We start from the raw sequence: 15,358 nt of genomic DNA, 5'->3' as shown, positions 1-15,358 counted from the left end.
ATCCAACGTAGAGCGGCTCGAATTATCGACGATCGAAAAGCCCTTTCCGATCTGCTTGATCCTTTGGCTTTGCGTAGAGATGTTGGATCGCTCTGCATCTTCTAGAGATGTTCTGTTGCAGATGTCCATGGGCGGTGGTAGTCACTTTCCATCAGGTGAGCCTCCTGCTCGTTTGCCACCTCTAACATAAAAAAAAGATAGGTATAAAGAACTTATTTTTTATGGAAACAGATATAGTCTGGCGTGAAGGCTGATGCAATGCTAAGGAAAAGTTTAATAGTGTAGGTCATTTTACACTTTTCGAAGTGATATCCATACTAATTAGGTAATTTTTCGAAAGGTGGATTTAGCAGAGCAGTGGGTCATTGAGCTGTTACTGTTATACTATACTTTTCAATACCTTATTTACATATTACTTGACACTTATTATATAAAATAACATGAGATTCACGCTTGTCACGTTTGTTGTGTAAATTTAAACCGAGTAAAACTTCGAACCTCGTCTGCTCATCCATACTATACAAATATTGAATACTAAGGTCTTCCACAAAACCGATCTTTTGGTACAGGTTTTGTATGTATATCGTTTTCAATGGTTTTTTAGTTAGGCACGAAACAAATGTCTCCTGATTTATTGGTAGATAAGCAAAGATTGTATTGCTTTAAATGAATACAAATATCATAGTTTAAGTCGAATATTACGTTATTTAATTTCGTATAAAGATTTACAAACTTTGCATCCGATAAAGAATTAGGCTAACTTTATTAGATTTATAAACAAAATTAGAAATCAGATACAAGCTTTGTTTGTCCTACTAAAATGTTTAAAAGGAAAGTTTTGTTTGTATATTTTGATGCAAAACTAACAAAACGTGGGAGAGATTTTGATAATGAAATCGTCTAATATTTTATATATATTTTATGTTATAGGTGGCACGCATGTATGAGCTTCATCTTATGGAAATTGACTACCATCACTCATTGACATCTGCAACAGCAGTTTGCAAGTGCGTTGCCGGCCTTTAAGAAATGACGTAGATGCTGTCGAAATTGTGCATACACGTTTTCAACGGATAAAAATGGATATAAAGTTAACTCTTCAAACTGTTTCATCATCATCATCATTTCTGCCGGAAGACGTCCGCTGCTGGACAAAGCTCCCCAAAATATCTCCACAAAAGTCGGTCATACGCTATTCACATCCAGTGGCTTCCCTCGCCCCTCACCAGGTCATCAGACCACCTTATAATTTAAGACGATTTAAGATTGGATTGGATGTAGGCGCAATAGTATGTTTACCTGGCTGGTTAGTCTAGCTTATAAAACTAGATCCCGTAGTCTGGATAATAAGATATAGGATTTGTAGAAAGTATTAAAACTTCTTAAAATCTATTCCATGGTAATAAAATCAGGGGCATCGCAAATATATTAAGAAAGAACAAACACAATAAGATCCAAAGCTAGCTATTACATCGCCAACATTGACGTCTCTCGGCGCCGCGCTGTCGCGCTCGTTCGTGCCCCACTTTCAACCCCCACCCCCTACTACGTAATGGTTCTATTTGTAGTACTATCAATACAAAAAAACAATGTTCCTTTTCGGCTTTCTTTGTGTTATAAGACAAAGATAAGAATATTATGTGTAAAATTAGAGGTATGCTTGAAAACTGGAAATAATGTACTCAATTGTGTTTATAATTAATGTAAGTGATAGTTTTAAATTTAATTTAGTTTTTAAACAGCATTGTTTTGTTTGTGTTAGTCTAGTAGTAGTAGTAATCTAAGTGATTAATGTGTTAGTCCGATACGCTACCAACTTTGGGAACTAAGATTTTATGTCTCTCGTGCCTGTTACGCTGGCTTACTCACCCCTCAACCTTGAAAACTATAATTCTAAATATTGCTGTATAGCGGTCGAATATGTGATGAATGGGTGGTACCTACATACTGAAGGCACAGAGCCCTACATTAAAATTTCAAGTAGGTTATGATAATCATAAAATTAGGTAGATGATATACTGTAAAGTTTTTGAAGTTAGAGAGGCCAATGATAATCAATCGATCTTTTAAATATGTTAACTTATATCTAATTAATATATGTATATATAATATAAGAAAGAATATATAATGTTGCAGACATTGTCTGTAATGTATTTTAAACTAAAACCTTCTTTCAAACGCGCTGCATATTCTGGCATAAGTGCTTTATTATTGTTTAATTAGGTTTTTCAATTAGGCAATATAAAAAAAATGGCTCCTTGTTTATAAATACAGAATAATGTTAATATATTATACGTTCTATTTATAAGGTCATGCCTAAACCTGCCGGAAAACAGCGTGGTGCCAACATGTCGCGTCGCCCTTCGGCAAAGATTCCCCTCGTCCTTAATCCTTGAAGTCTATATACAAAATTTGGAAGTTAAATGGATTTAATGAATTTGATCGTGTATCTGTGATCATTTAAAAACAACTGCCATTTACATTTTTATACGCAATGATGACATTTTCAGAGTTTAAAGTTTCAAATTAAATTTTAAGTAAGATAACAACGACACTTTTTAAAGATGAATTAATAAAAAACTTATTATTGTTTTTATTTTTTATAGTTATTTTGAATTCAATGATTTTAGATTAGACATAATAATCGACAAAAATTTATAATAATTCAAAGAATGAGAATTTGTCTAAGACGAATGAGAATGAGAAACGTAAACAAAGTTATGGTTAAAAAAATATATATTGTATAGATAACGAGCGAATTAATCCCGTTCAACAAAGAGAATGATAATGGTTCAATTTTTATTGATCAACTGCTAAATCCAGCAGTGATTCAATAAAATGGCATTCCAATATTTTGTTGTGCTGGAAATCAACTAAAATCGAAACGTAAACCCTGTTTTACTAAGCGTGTAATTGAATCGAAATAGTATAGAAACTGTTGATTGTATAAAAGGTAGTAATAACCTCCCCAAGGGATGGTAAAGGCCGGCGCCAGCGCGTCGCGGCGCCGCCATAGCCGCTGTCTGTCGTAGCTCCTTCGCTACGAATAGGGAACCAATCGCTTTAATGTACATTGAAGATTTTAATTTTTTCCATATTCTAAAAAATATGCGAATATTCTATACAGATTAAATTATATGCATGGCATTTTTGCGGAAAAAATCTCGAAAAAATAATATTGAAGTTATTTAAAATATCGTTTTCCGACTGAAAATTTTCAAATTGAACTAATATTAATTGATGTTTTAATATTGATAAATAACCTTTATAATAAAGTATTTCATTGTTTTTGTAAATCAGAAGAAAAAATGAGATTCAAATTGATGTTTTTTTTTTTTAATAAATTTTAGACTTATTTTTTAAAAAAGCTCATAATCGGGTTTTAAATTTTACTTCCATATGCATATATCGAAGTAAAATTGTCGGAAATAGTCACCCCTACCACCTCCTATACCAATGACCCTGTATATTTATCCCCCTGCATCGGAACAGCGTGGTGAAATAACCACCATATATAGGTATTTATTTAAAAATAGATTTTATATGTTACATTTCTATTTTCACAGTATAGTATAAATATGTAGATGTATACCTACTTGACAAACTTTCTTTAGATTACTGGAATTATACTCTGTCTATATGACATTTAATAGTAAAAAATATATACTATATTATGTATATTTGATTTTGTTCTTTTTGTTCTCTTGATCTTTGTATTGATTGTTGTCTGATGCTCGTTTGGTATATGAAATATATCGTACAATATAGTCTTGCTTGCAAAAGTAAGCGTGAAATTGATTCGTAGCAAACGTAGATTATAATCCTTAGAATATTTATTATATAAACGCATAGTTATCACTATTGTGTAACTCAGTAACTATTTAGCTATACTAATATTATAAATGCGAAAGTAACTCTGTCTGGTCTGTCTGTATGTCTGTCTGTCTGTTGTTCTTTTATGGTCAAACCACAGAACCGAATTTGATGAGCTTTAACTCCAAGGACATAAAGTACTTTTTTTTGCGTAACGCCTGACGACCAAACCCTAAATCGCGGGCGACAACTCCTTAATTATGTACTAATTATTATTAATTATTATTAATACGGAGTCCTCCATCATATACTAAACTCTAACTAACTAGCCTTTAGGCGTCCTGTCAAATCTGTACTAATATTACAAAGAGTAAAATTTGCTTCTTTGTATGTAGAGGGAAATTAATAGTCCAAAAAGAAGGTAATTTATATAAATCAACATATTTTTCTTTTGTTATTTATAAATAATCTATTCAACAAAGCAAAGGAAATGAATATTGTAATAAGTCTTTGTCAATTTTTTTTTGACATAACAAAAATCCGCAATGTATACCATACATATCTGCCCCTATTTTCCCGTCTCTCCCTTGCTCTATCCCAGATTCCGCATCATTCAGTCTCTAGCTCTGGTTGTGCGCACTACTTAGTTAACTTGTGACAATGGGGTTGGATAAACGCACGATTAAGATCATTGTGATTGTTACTGTAACTGTTCTTGTGATTGGTGAGTAAATTAATAATATATTTTTATTATAAAAAATTAAATTATATAAAAACTCCTTTGTTGTCAATTTGAGTTGTAAAAAAGACATTAGATTTTTTTTTTTAAATAGAATTTTATATATTTTTGAATTTTTAGAAATCGTTTTCAACGAGTAAATTTAGGAACTTTTAGTTTAATAACTATACTTACAAATTTTTGAAACTACAAATTTTTGAAAAGTTTATGCAATTCAAGTAAAATCCAGATTTGTTTTATCTATGACCGGTGATTGAATGAAAATAAATTATCTTAATTAGACAAAAACACTTCAAGCCAATAGTCATATTACAAAACTTACCAACTATTAAATTACAAAATAAAGTACAATAATTTAATTTTCAAATTAATTTAATCTTCTTTTAATATTTGTTTACATGATTCGATGAGCTTAAAACTTGCTACGAACGACATTTCAACAAAATTTAACTCTTACATATTATTTTTTGTAAGCTTTTGTTTTGTGAAAGCCTTTTCTGTAATCATACCATGTATAATTATTAAAAAGTTTCACTTGACTGACTATTGACGCAAAGCCAAATCTACTGTGTCTAGAAAGCTGAAACTTGGTACGTAGTTTTATTTTATATGGTTTTGGAAATTTTAACTTTTATGGGAGGAAATGTACGGTAATACTGCGGTAAATTAGTATAGTATTAAAATGAAACGTTAATACTGTGTTATCATCGCCAAGTTAAACATATGGAATATATATGTTTAAGTAATTTAGGTTTTACGACTATGCTTTACTTATACATATACAAAATATATGATATCATGAAAGACAAAAGCCGAACTGCGAATGTAACTGTGTTGCTGTCAACGATCACATCTAAGCCTTTTACAGACAGATATGGAATAAGAATATGAAACGAAAGATAGATTATTTATGTACTGTCAGTTTAATGTGTTTGTGAGTTTCTTCCTTAAGTGTGTGTGTGTTTGTTTATAATGAATAGTTAACCCCATTTTTTTTAATAAGATGCATAAAGGTTCGTGAGAACTATTTCAAAAAACATTGTTTTTTATAACTTTCTCTGGTGTGCGTGTATGTAAACGTGTAGGCGTGACGGGGGAGGTGGTGTTTGTTATATGTGTGTGCTAGTCAACGTAAACGAGTTAATAATTAATGAAAAGTTTATAAAAAAAATCACATCGTAACCATTTATAATATTAAAAATCCATATGTATATTATAAAGCTATCCTCGTTTAGTGTCTCTTTGGTCTAATTGGTGGTAGGGCTTTGTGCAAGCCCGTCTGGGTAGGTACCACCCACTCATCAGATATTCTAACGCCAAGCAGCAGTACTCAGTATTGTTGTGTTCCGGTTTGAAGGGTGAGTGAGCCAGTAACTACAGGCACAAGGGCTATAACATCTTAGTTCCCAAGGTTGGTGGCGCATTGGTAATGTAAGGAATGGTTAATATTTCTTATAGCGCCATTGTCTATGGGCGGTGGTGACCACTTACCATCAGGTGGCCCATTTGCTCGTCCGCCTATCGATACTATAAAAAAAAATTGTCTAGGCTTTAAGGCTGTATGTTCGATGTAGTTATTTGGTTTGTCTTGTTGTTTTGGTATGTTTGGGTCAAGATATTCCTATTTTGGTTTGGCCAGTAGTGTTTTTTCCGTCATGTCCGATTTACTTTACCGTCTCATCTGATCATTAGGGTAATGGAAACTACCATCAAAAAACGGAGCAATGACCAAGTAGCCAAATATCACCCAACCATGAGAACTGTAGATATGTAACCGTTACACATACGCATACAAACGCAAGTATACTTGGATGTGGACTTTGAACAAATCCGTCTGGGTAGGTACCACCCATTCATGAGATTCTTCCGCCAAATAGCAATATTTAGTATTTTTGTATTTCGGTTTGAAAGGTCAGTGATCCAGTGTAAGTAAAGGTTAGCTTCGCATAGGCGATGTAAGAAATGGTTAAATGATTTTATTTCGGAATAGTGCCAATGAGGAGCTTATCCGCCTACCCAAATTATATAAAAATAAAGCATATGAAAATATTGTAGAGCCTGCGATGAGCGATCACAATGAGTGATACGCTGGGCGCAGAGGACAGAGATCCCTCAGCGCGATGCTAAATATATAATAGTTTATTTTTTATATATATTTTTCTTAATTATTATTATATCTCCACAGACGCATGGCTCTGTTGTCCATAATTTGATTTACGTTTTTTAACGCCTGCATGTTTTCATTACCAGGCAGAGCCATAATCTAAATTTTAGGATGACCTAGGAATTTAAGATGATGTTCATAAGACAATAAAAGTTTATATTTGACTTCAGGACAGGTACTTTATTGACTCGGAATATGAACTAATTCTCTTCGTTGGTTTTATTAGTATATATATACATTATAGTATATATAAGTAGATAAGATAAGATAGTAAGATTGTTTGGTTCGGGGTCACCATCTTCGTCATTCACAAATAATACAACAAATCGATAGCTGGACAACATCTGTCTTATTCTTCTTGACAACTGACATTTCATGTTTTCCTAACGTGACAAAGAGCGATTGACCTCACTGGCCATCCAGAATCAAATCTCAAAACTGAGATTACAATCAAAGTATTTAATTATCTGACGCGGCGACAAGTTACGACAGTCATACATTTGTTTTTTCCTCACTATTTTTTCCTGGCGCGTCATTTATTACTGCACAATGGAAAACATGAAATTTCGGTATATTTATGAGTACGTTCTACCGTGGCACCTGTGCTGCAGAAACAGCCCCAAGGATGATGTGTACGGCACTGGTCTCACAAAAGGAAGCACGGTACGTCTTTGGTTTCAACGTTTTCGTTCTGGAAATTTCGACCTTCAGAACCAACCCCGTGGACGGCCCGAGAATAAAGTGGAAAATGAAGAATTAAAGGCTACTGTAGAAGCGGATCCATCACAAAGCACTTCAGAGATAGCTGCAGGCTTCGGGGTAAGTGATAAAACTGTATTAATCCACTTGAAGCAAATCGGGAAAGTAAAAAAACATGAACGATAGGTACCTCATGAATTGAGTGAATCGATCTTGCAAACACGCGTCAACTGCTGTGTTACTTCGATCAACCGACACAATAATGAAGGGATTTTAAATGGAATCATTACTTGTGATGAAAAGTGGATACTGTACGATAGACTGAACCCTGGAGACCTTACCAAATCCTGCCCTTAGCGAAAATTTACTCAGAAAAAGTTTTTGGTGGACCAGCGCGTCACCAACTGCAAACCGAAGGAAGAATTAGCTGGTAAACAATCGAGATTGGTCAATCGTTTTAGGCCACTGCTGCTTCACAACAACACCCTGCACAACAAACAACCACTAAGTTAGCTGGGCAACAATTGGAATGTCTGCGACATCCATCGTACTCCCCGGACCTTACTCCAACAGATTACCATTTTTTCCAGAATTTGGACAATTTCTTACAAGAAAAAAAAAAAACATTTCGATGCGGCAGTCCAACTGCCTTCAAAGAGTCTATTGATTCTCGCCCCTATGATCTATGAGATGGCATAGATAACAACGCTGCACACATTGATTAATTAAATATATTTTACAAAAAAAAAATAATTACTTTATATTAGTTATAATTACTTTATATGGAGTTAATATTAGTATATATTAGTAGGTATATTGGTAGGTATTTTGTGTCTTCATGGTAGTTATCTTCATTATTGAAGGTCGTGTATTTGTTATATCGAGTGCCAGAGAGAATCGTTGCCTACTCACCAGCTTCTGCTTGGCTCACCACTACTTCTACACGTTGACTACAAGCAATGTTACCGAAACATTGATAAAATATTTGGGCAGCATAACAACATATCATAAACTTTGGTCCAAAATTGACTTGACTATGTATAGTGATGTATCACTAAATTAAAAAAAGCAAGGCATTTCTACTGATATCAATAATATGTTTATAATTATAACATTAATGATATAAACGTATAATATATAGATTTTCAGTTATATCAGCAATCCTTTAAGCTTATTACAAACACTAGTAGGGCTTTATAGGTATCCTAGGACCGCTGTTTATCCGGTCATTGCACGTTGATTGAAAACCGATCAAACCACGCGAGGGGTTCGTTAATAAGCAAGTATCGGATTTAAAATTCAAAGTATCGGAAATAAAATAAAATGTATAACACATTATATTACGAATTCTTCATTAGCTGAGAACGAATTCTTCAAGTTTTAGTGTTACAGTCAAATAGATTTGACTTTGTGGTTAGCTGCCTCGCTAAGTTTTGATTGGACTCTCTATACCTCTATCTCTTACACACATAAATACATTCACATTCAAAATCAAGATTAAATTAGGTTCTGCCATAAAACACTTCTGTTTTAAAACAAAACGTACTTCTTATTATATATAATATATATATTACCTTACTCATTCGATAAGCGCTGCGTGTGCTTTATATCTAGTGTGTTATCAAACAGGCTGGATATCTAAATAATCGTTCGATTACGACCGTAAAATGCTAAACGTGAACATTCAAAAACGGGCATTTGTCAGCCCTACACATACATACTATAAAAGAGCGAATTGTCTTGATGCCTTGATAACTTGATGCTTGAGGTTAACTAATCTACTTATAATTATTTACCTACTGAATGATATTCACATATATATTTAAATACAAAATGAACTGAAATAAACATACTCAAGTATATTATTTTTAAGAATCATTTAAAACGAGTCTCAGCTTCGAATTATATGAAATTAGTAAAGCTAAATTTTTGATATGAATATTGTCCGATGAGCATATGTATATTTGTTATTAAAATGTCTACTGTTTATGTGACAGTATGTAACATAAAATTAAAAAAATAATTATTTCTCACCAATTAAAACAATAATTTCAGGTGGCATCATCGGCCTTGTTCTGGGTCTTCTTTTGCCATATCGTTATGTTGGTAAGTCATTAGAAGTGATTACTTCTTCAATCATAATTGGTCTGTTGAAAATGTTATAAGTGAACAGTATGAACTAATTTAGTGCTTTTTTAGAACTCGAAGTATGGCCTCGGTCAGACGCGTATAACTATGAACAACCACTGATCCACTTCCGCGTCAGTGACTCGGGAACTTGGCATCCATGGTACAAGAAGCTCAATGAATTTCTTAAGCGTGAGTGTCAACATAATAACAAAACCAAATATTATAAGTAGATTTATTACAAGCCAAACGTCCTTTTTTATTATATTATATAGGGGGCAGGCCGGCACTAGAGTGATAGTTGGTAGAAATATCTACCCAAATGCATTGTCAGTGCAATGACAGTTTAAAACACATTTTCGTGAACCCAGATTACATCATAGAATTTTGCTACTTTGCTTGGGACAATTATTGTGAGGATTTATTTTTAAAATTATTGTGTCCTCGGATAAAGGTGACCTCTTGTCATCAATTGATCTATTTGGTAGTCAGCTTTCTTGTCTCACGGTTCTCAGATATGTATTTGTTTGATCATATTGTGATACTAGCTTAACGATTTTTCTTTACTTACACAGCTTAAATCATGGTACCTTTGTTATCATCAGCATATGAGACAACAGTGCCCGAGGAGCCGCCTCGTGCCCCCTGTTCCGTGCACCATCATGAACAACGACTACCCGTACCGAACTGTGAGCGCGCTCTCAGCATGTGGGCCCCTTGTAACGTTGATAACTTCTACGGTTACAGGGAAGGCAGGCCTTGTGTCTTCCTTCGATTGAACCACGTAAGTTTTACTCATTAGGAAAAGGGTACTTATTTCATCACGGCGCTTCAATGAAAGTTTCGTATGCGTAAAGTGCTGATTTTATCATTATGCTTCTTCTTCGCAATTTTAATTATAAACACAAATTGAGCACACGAAAGCTTGCTTGGTTTTATATTTTAATATATTTTTCATAGTTTTGAATGGTTTTTTTTTTCAGATCCACTATTGGGTACCAGAACCTTATAACGTGACTGTTCCTCTATCCATTCCACAAGATATGCCAAACAACATCAAGAAAGCAATGGTAATTATAACATAATTGTATATAATTCCTAACTATATAAATTGTATATAATGGATATAGAAGTAGGTGATGACCAAACTAACGATGGATGGATTGTGTGAAAGACAATATGGTTAGAAAGAATTTTACTTGTGAGACGAAGTATGGAAGAAGAAGACATGCTGCGCCGACCCCAAGTAATATTGGGATCAGGGCAGGAGGATGATGATGTATATAATGCCTAACATTATTACCTTGCAACAAAAAAGATTCACACCTATGGCTATATCTGTTCACTCACGACTGTGCGCCTCTCCGAGGTTAATTATCGAAATAAAAAAGGGAGAAGGATCAACGGAATTCAAAAAAATTATATATAGCCTATAAATATCTACTGACGATTCCGAGTCGATTGGTGATCGTTTTATAACGATACGATAGTTTTGCACGTAATTGACTAAAAAAAAAATCATAAATACATATTATATAGATATAATTTTATACGATTAGTGGATTTCTACGAAGTAATATAAAAAATCACATCATATTATCTCCAATTGTTTTGTAAAAACCCAGTCTTTTTCCAAACAATACCGCCAATAAACAGTCAGACTTAAGATTTATTAAATTGTAGTCAAGTTCAGTATAAACTATATTTTGAATTGACCCTTATATTTTATGCTTAATTCAAATTGTGATTATCAAATTAACAGCACCTATACCCTGCGAACCAATACGGCGACTTCATTTGGGTATCATGCAAAGGAGAATTTACCGCTGATGAGGAGAATATTGGGCCAATCCAGTACATCCCCGCTAACATGCCTCCGGGATTCCCCGCAAGTCGTCTTCGTACGGCTGATCGTATTCCACGCTCGGATCGGTCACTCCCTGATCTGATTTCTGGGCCTCTGATTGCAGTTGTCTTTGAGAATCCTCACCGTAAGCTATTTGTTTTTTAACCTAACAATTAGTCATAATGTCATAGTAACAGAACGCTGGCCATAATCCGCATGTAAAACAAAAACACAGCTTGTTATTATACACACAATAATTTAAATAAAATAAATTACACACATGGGCACGTCCGCGGACATGCACACACATATATGTACATGCTTATGCACGCGTTCATTGAATGTTATTATTAATAAAAGAAAAAAAAATGACGAAATATGTTGTAGTTATTGTACTTTTTATAATTAGTTTATTAAAATAATGTTTTTTTTTTATTATCTCCATGACATACAAATTTGAAAGAAAATTGATCTAACTATAGGCTGAGTGTATTTTGATCGCAGCATTTGTACTCTACGTGTTACAGCCTGGTGCCAAACCTTATACTACTAATATTTGAAATTTAAAGGCAAAACGAGTAAATCTCTACTCGTTTCAGGAGCCATTTAAACACGCTGTCGCCTGTTTTCCCGCAGTTTGAAATTAAATATAACAATTTAAATTAAAAGTATTTTCTTATAAAAAATAATTCTATTAGTTTTATAATTCTTCATACAGGTTTATGATTTCTTGATAGGAAAACACAACAATGTAAACGAAATAATTTTTAGAAGTTTTATTATATAAAATTATAAGTTATGTATAATTATACTTTATCCAGGTGGTGTGGTGATCAACGTGGAGTGTCGTATCTGGACACGTGACATCGTCTACGATCGCAACAGTCGCGTTGGACTCGCACGCTTCGAACTTTACATCGAGTAATTTTATTATGATTAATTTATTTATTATCTGTACACATATATTGTTGTAATAATGGATCAATTAAATCAATTCATGGTATTTAAGTTTTGTGGGCATTGAACTAGTATTTTTTATTAAGGTTAGCATAGTGACACTGATATTTTATATTAGGTGTCTAATATATGTAGGTATTGTGCAGACCTGGGATATTAGGGATATATCATTTCGGATCTGGATATGTGCACGGATATACGTATAATATTTTCCGGTTTCACGGTTACGGACGCGAATTTATTTCGGATAATCTGATTGTTTCTAATAGCTTCAGTTACGCATATTAGATTCATTCGACATTGTAAAAGAAAATTTTATTATATATGAATATAAATATATAATAAATGAATTAAAATGTATTTGTAGGCTATCATTTAGTTAAAGGTATAATCACAAAAAAACAAACAGCTTAAAAATAGAACTCTCTTTAAATATCTAATATTTTTATCGGTTTCGTTTACTGTTACGGATACATTTTTATTTCGGATATCCGATAATTTCGTTTACGGTTACAAAACTCCATAACATCCCTGGTGCTGACATATACCGAGGAGGTTAGTCATATTGCGGATTCATGTCTTATATATAGTACCTATTTATTATACAGGGTTATTAGTAATTCGACGTATTCCCGTTAGGAAGTGATAGGGGTGACTATTTCGATAAATTTAACCCCAATATGCAAAAGTGAACCATTTTTGAGTTATCACGTTTTTTAGATTTTTTCAAAATAAGTCAAAAATGCAACTTTAAAAATTTAGTTAAGAAAAAGTATCATTTAAAATCTTTTTTTTTTCTTCTGATTTATAAAAACTAATAAACACTGGTTATTTGCCAATATTAAAACAGTAATTATCGGTCCAAATTTAAAAATGCTAGACGGAAAACGATATTATTTCAATATTTTTTTGATAGGGGTGGAATGACAAAATTATCGCAAATAGTCACCCCTATCACCTCCTAACGGGAATACGTCGAATTACCAATAACCCTGAATTTACTGTGTGATCGTAAGATTTTACACTTTATATTTGTTCGATTCATCAGTTAAAAATGTGATCATATTATAATTTCCTTTAATTTTGTTCATTTTAATAATTTATTTTTTATACGAGTAATACTTTTATGGCATTTTTTTAATCGTAATTTATCAAAGATTATATAGATTTCTTGCGGACGGTCTTATAATTTTTGTACCTATTTGTATTGTCTTAATATGAAACTTTTTATGTTAATGCTCCATTTGTATGTTATTTATCCTGAGCTTTAAGGGTTTGTGCCATTGTGTACAAGAAAATTTAAGAATAAATACATTATCTATATAATATTTATCATGCAATAAAAAAAAAAACTTGTAGGTATTGACTTATATGAAGTAAATAAATAGGTCACTTGTTTTCTTTCTTAACATACTTAGTATGTCATTGATATTGTAATTCTGTTGGGACGTTTCTAAGGGACAAATTATAATTTTGTAGTTTTATTTCAATCAAGTTCACTCTTTTTTTATTATAAAGTAAGTCCTATCGAAGTGACAAATTTTGACGCATTAGAATTTAGAAGCCTAATAAACAACATTTGTTAAAATACCAACAGATTACACAAACTAGTGGGTCTCCCGCGAAACTTCGCGTTTATTCAAAACATTTTACAGGAATTTTGAAACTTAAGATTATTTTGATTTAATTTCATTGTGAAATGCAAGTCACAATGAACAAATCTACATTTGGCGCCAAAATTATAAGACCTGTAATTTTTTATGTCAAATAGTATACATTAGTTCAGTTAGAATTGGCGTTTGTCGAAAACAATTATTTACATTATTAATTTTTTACGTTTTTTATTTATTTTTTTTCTTATACAGCCGTTATATTCTGCTCTTTAACCGGCCAGTAACTTTTTACCGCTCTCTAAAATTATTTCTTTGTTAAATCGTAACAATTTAGTAAATTGCAATCAAGAATCCTTTTTAATTTTCTGCACATTTACGGCTGGAGCTTTTCAAAATGAGACCATAACCGATTTTTTATGTGCAGCTGTCGTCCTATAATCACTGGGACAAAAATCGGCTAACGCTTTTAAAATATAAGAAGATCTATTTAATTAATCATGGCCGTATATTTTTAATTACAAGGCAATTTATTTATTTGAAAAATATTTTAATAATTATAGATACAATTAATATCATTTATAATAATAAAGATTATAATATTATAACCTTATTTTGTATTTTTTACTAAGCAAGAAAGAAATTCTACATTCGATTAAAAATAACTTATTCAAAGTAAGTATAAGATTATTTAGAATTTAAGTAATGCGAAAAAGTTTTATGTTTTTTTTACATTTTTTATGGTGGTGTGTTTTTATGTGTAGGTATTACTTAATACCTGTTAAATTAGCTTGTAAGTGAATTGATGTCATTTATTTGATAATTGAACATTGCTTAAAATGAAAAATAAATGTTATTTAATATCAATGTTTTATTATTCTCTTGAGATTTTTGTACCTCGTTGTAGATAAATACAGGATACCTTCTGTAGTTTTCCGAAAACCGAGTACCTAACTAAACAATAGCAAAATTGTTGACTAGAAAAATCGTTTAAAAAATATATTTAAGTACATAAAGAAGTACTTAATAGACTACTACTAACTACTAAAATAAATAATTAGTACCTCTAATTGTATTGACTTAGATTTTAGCTATTTTTAAAAACTCCGCTCATAAATTGTTTTTGTTTTCCTTATCAAACCCAGACCAATCGCTACTCAGTCGACGATGAGAGAGAGATCAGCAACTTAGCTATCAGGAATTATTAACCAGTCAGAGACATTCAAAGTTGCTATTCTTCAAATATCTTACTATTTTAGTAAATTAAAAAAAAATTTTTACAAATACTAATATTGGAAAATAGTTTATGTAGTTTTATATATTATACTAATCTAATATAATATTTGAGATAAATAATGTTAATTTGAAAATGCGTCTCTGATTAATTTAAACTAAAAAGCAAT

General features: G+C 32.2%; 2 protein-coding genes across 2 annotated transcripts in view; both read left to right on the top strand.

Moving 5' to 3' along the window:
* Positions 1–7,699, top strand: part of LOC113396692 (succinate--hydroxymethylglutarate CoA-transferase) — a 121,024-nt gene extending 113,325 nt beyond the window's left edge. Inside the window, exon 4 of the mRNA XM_026634740.2 lies at positions 7,684–7,699. The gene's annotated coding sequence lies outside the window, so the exon portion shown is untranslated. The remainder of the gene's footprint in view (positions 1–7,683) is intronic.
* Positions 4,425–12,452, top strand: LOC113396713 (sodium/potassium-transporting ATPase subunit beta-2-like). The gene is made up of 7 exons (XM_026634768.2): positions 4,425–4,537; positions 9,471–9,521; positions 9,615–9,734; positions 10,148–10,326; positions 10,526–10,612; positions 11,305–11,533; positions 12,210–12,452. The coding sequence occupies exons 1-7, from the start codon at positions 4,474–4,476 to the stop codon at positions 12,311–12,313; spliced, it is 834 nt and encodes a 277-aa protein (XP_026490553.1). The 5' UTR covers positions 4,425–4,473; the 3' UTR covers positions 12,314–12,452.
* The last annotated feature ends 2,906 nt before the right edge of the window (positions 12,453–15,358 follow it).

The sequence above is a fragment of the Vanessa tameamea genome, chromosome 4 (genome assembly GCF_037043105.1).
Source record: "Vanessa tameamea isolate UH-Manoa-2023 chromosome 4, ilVanTame1 primary haplotype, whole genome shotgun sequence".
Lineage (NCBI taxonomy): Eukaryota > Metazoa > Arthropoda > Insecta > Lepidoptera > Nymphalidae > Vanessa > Vanessa tameamea.
Note: the sequence above shows the minus strand (reverse complement) of the source record. Positions and strands in the feature narration are given on the sequence as shown.

What these genes read in the sequence shown, in the direction of transcription:
- LOC113396713 (XM_026634768.2), top strand. Translation starts at nt 4,474, where the DNA reads ATGGGGTTGGATAAACGCACGATTAAGATCATTGTGATTGTTACTGTA. An exon ending in TGTAACTGTTCTTGTGATTG is followed by an intron (nt 4,538 to 9,470) that starts GTGAGTAAATTA and finishes CAATAATTTCAG; the next exon opens with GTGGCATCATCGGCCTTGTT. An exon ending in TTTGCCATATCGTTATGTTG is followed by an intron (nt 9,522 to 9,614) that starts GTAAGTCATTAG and finishes GTGCTTTTTTAG; the next exon opens with AACTCGAAGTATGGCCTCGG.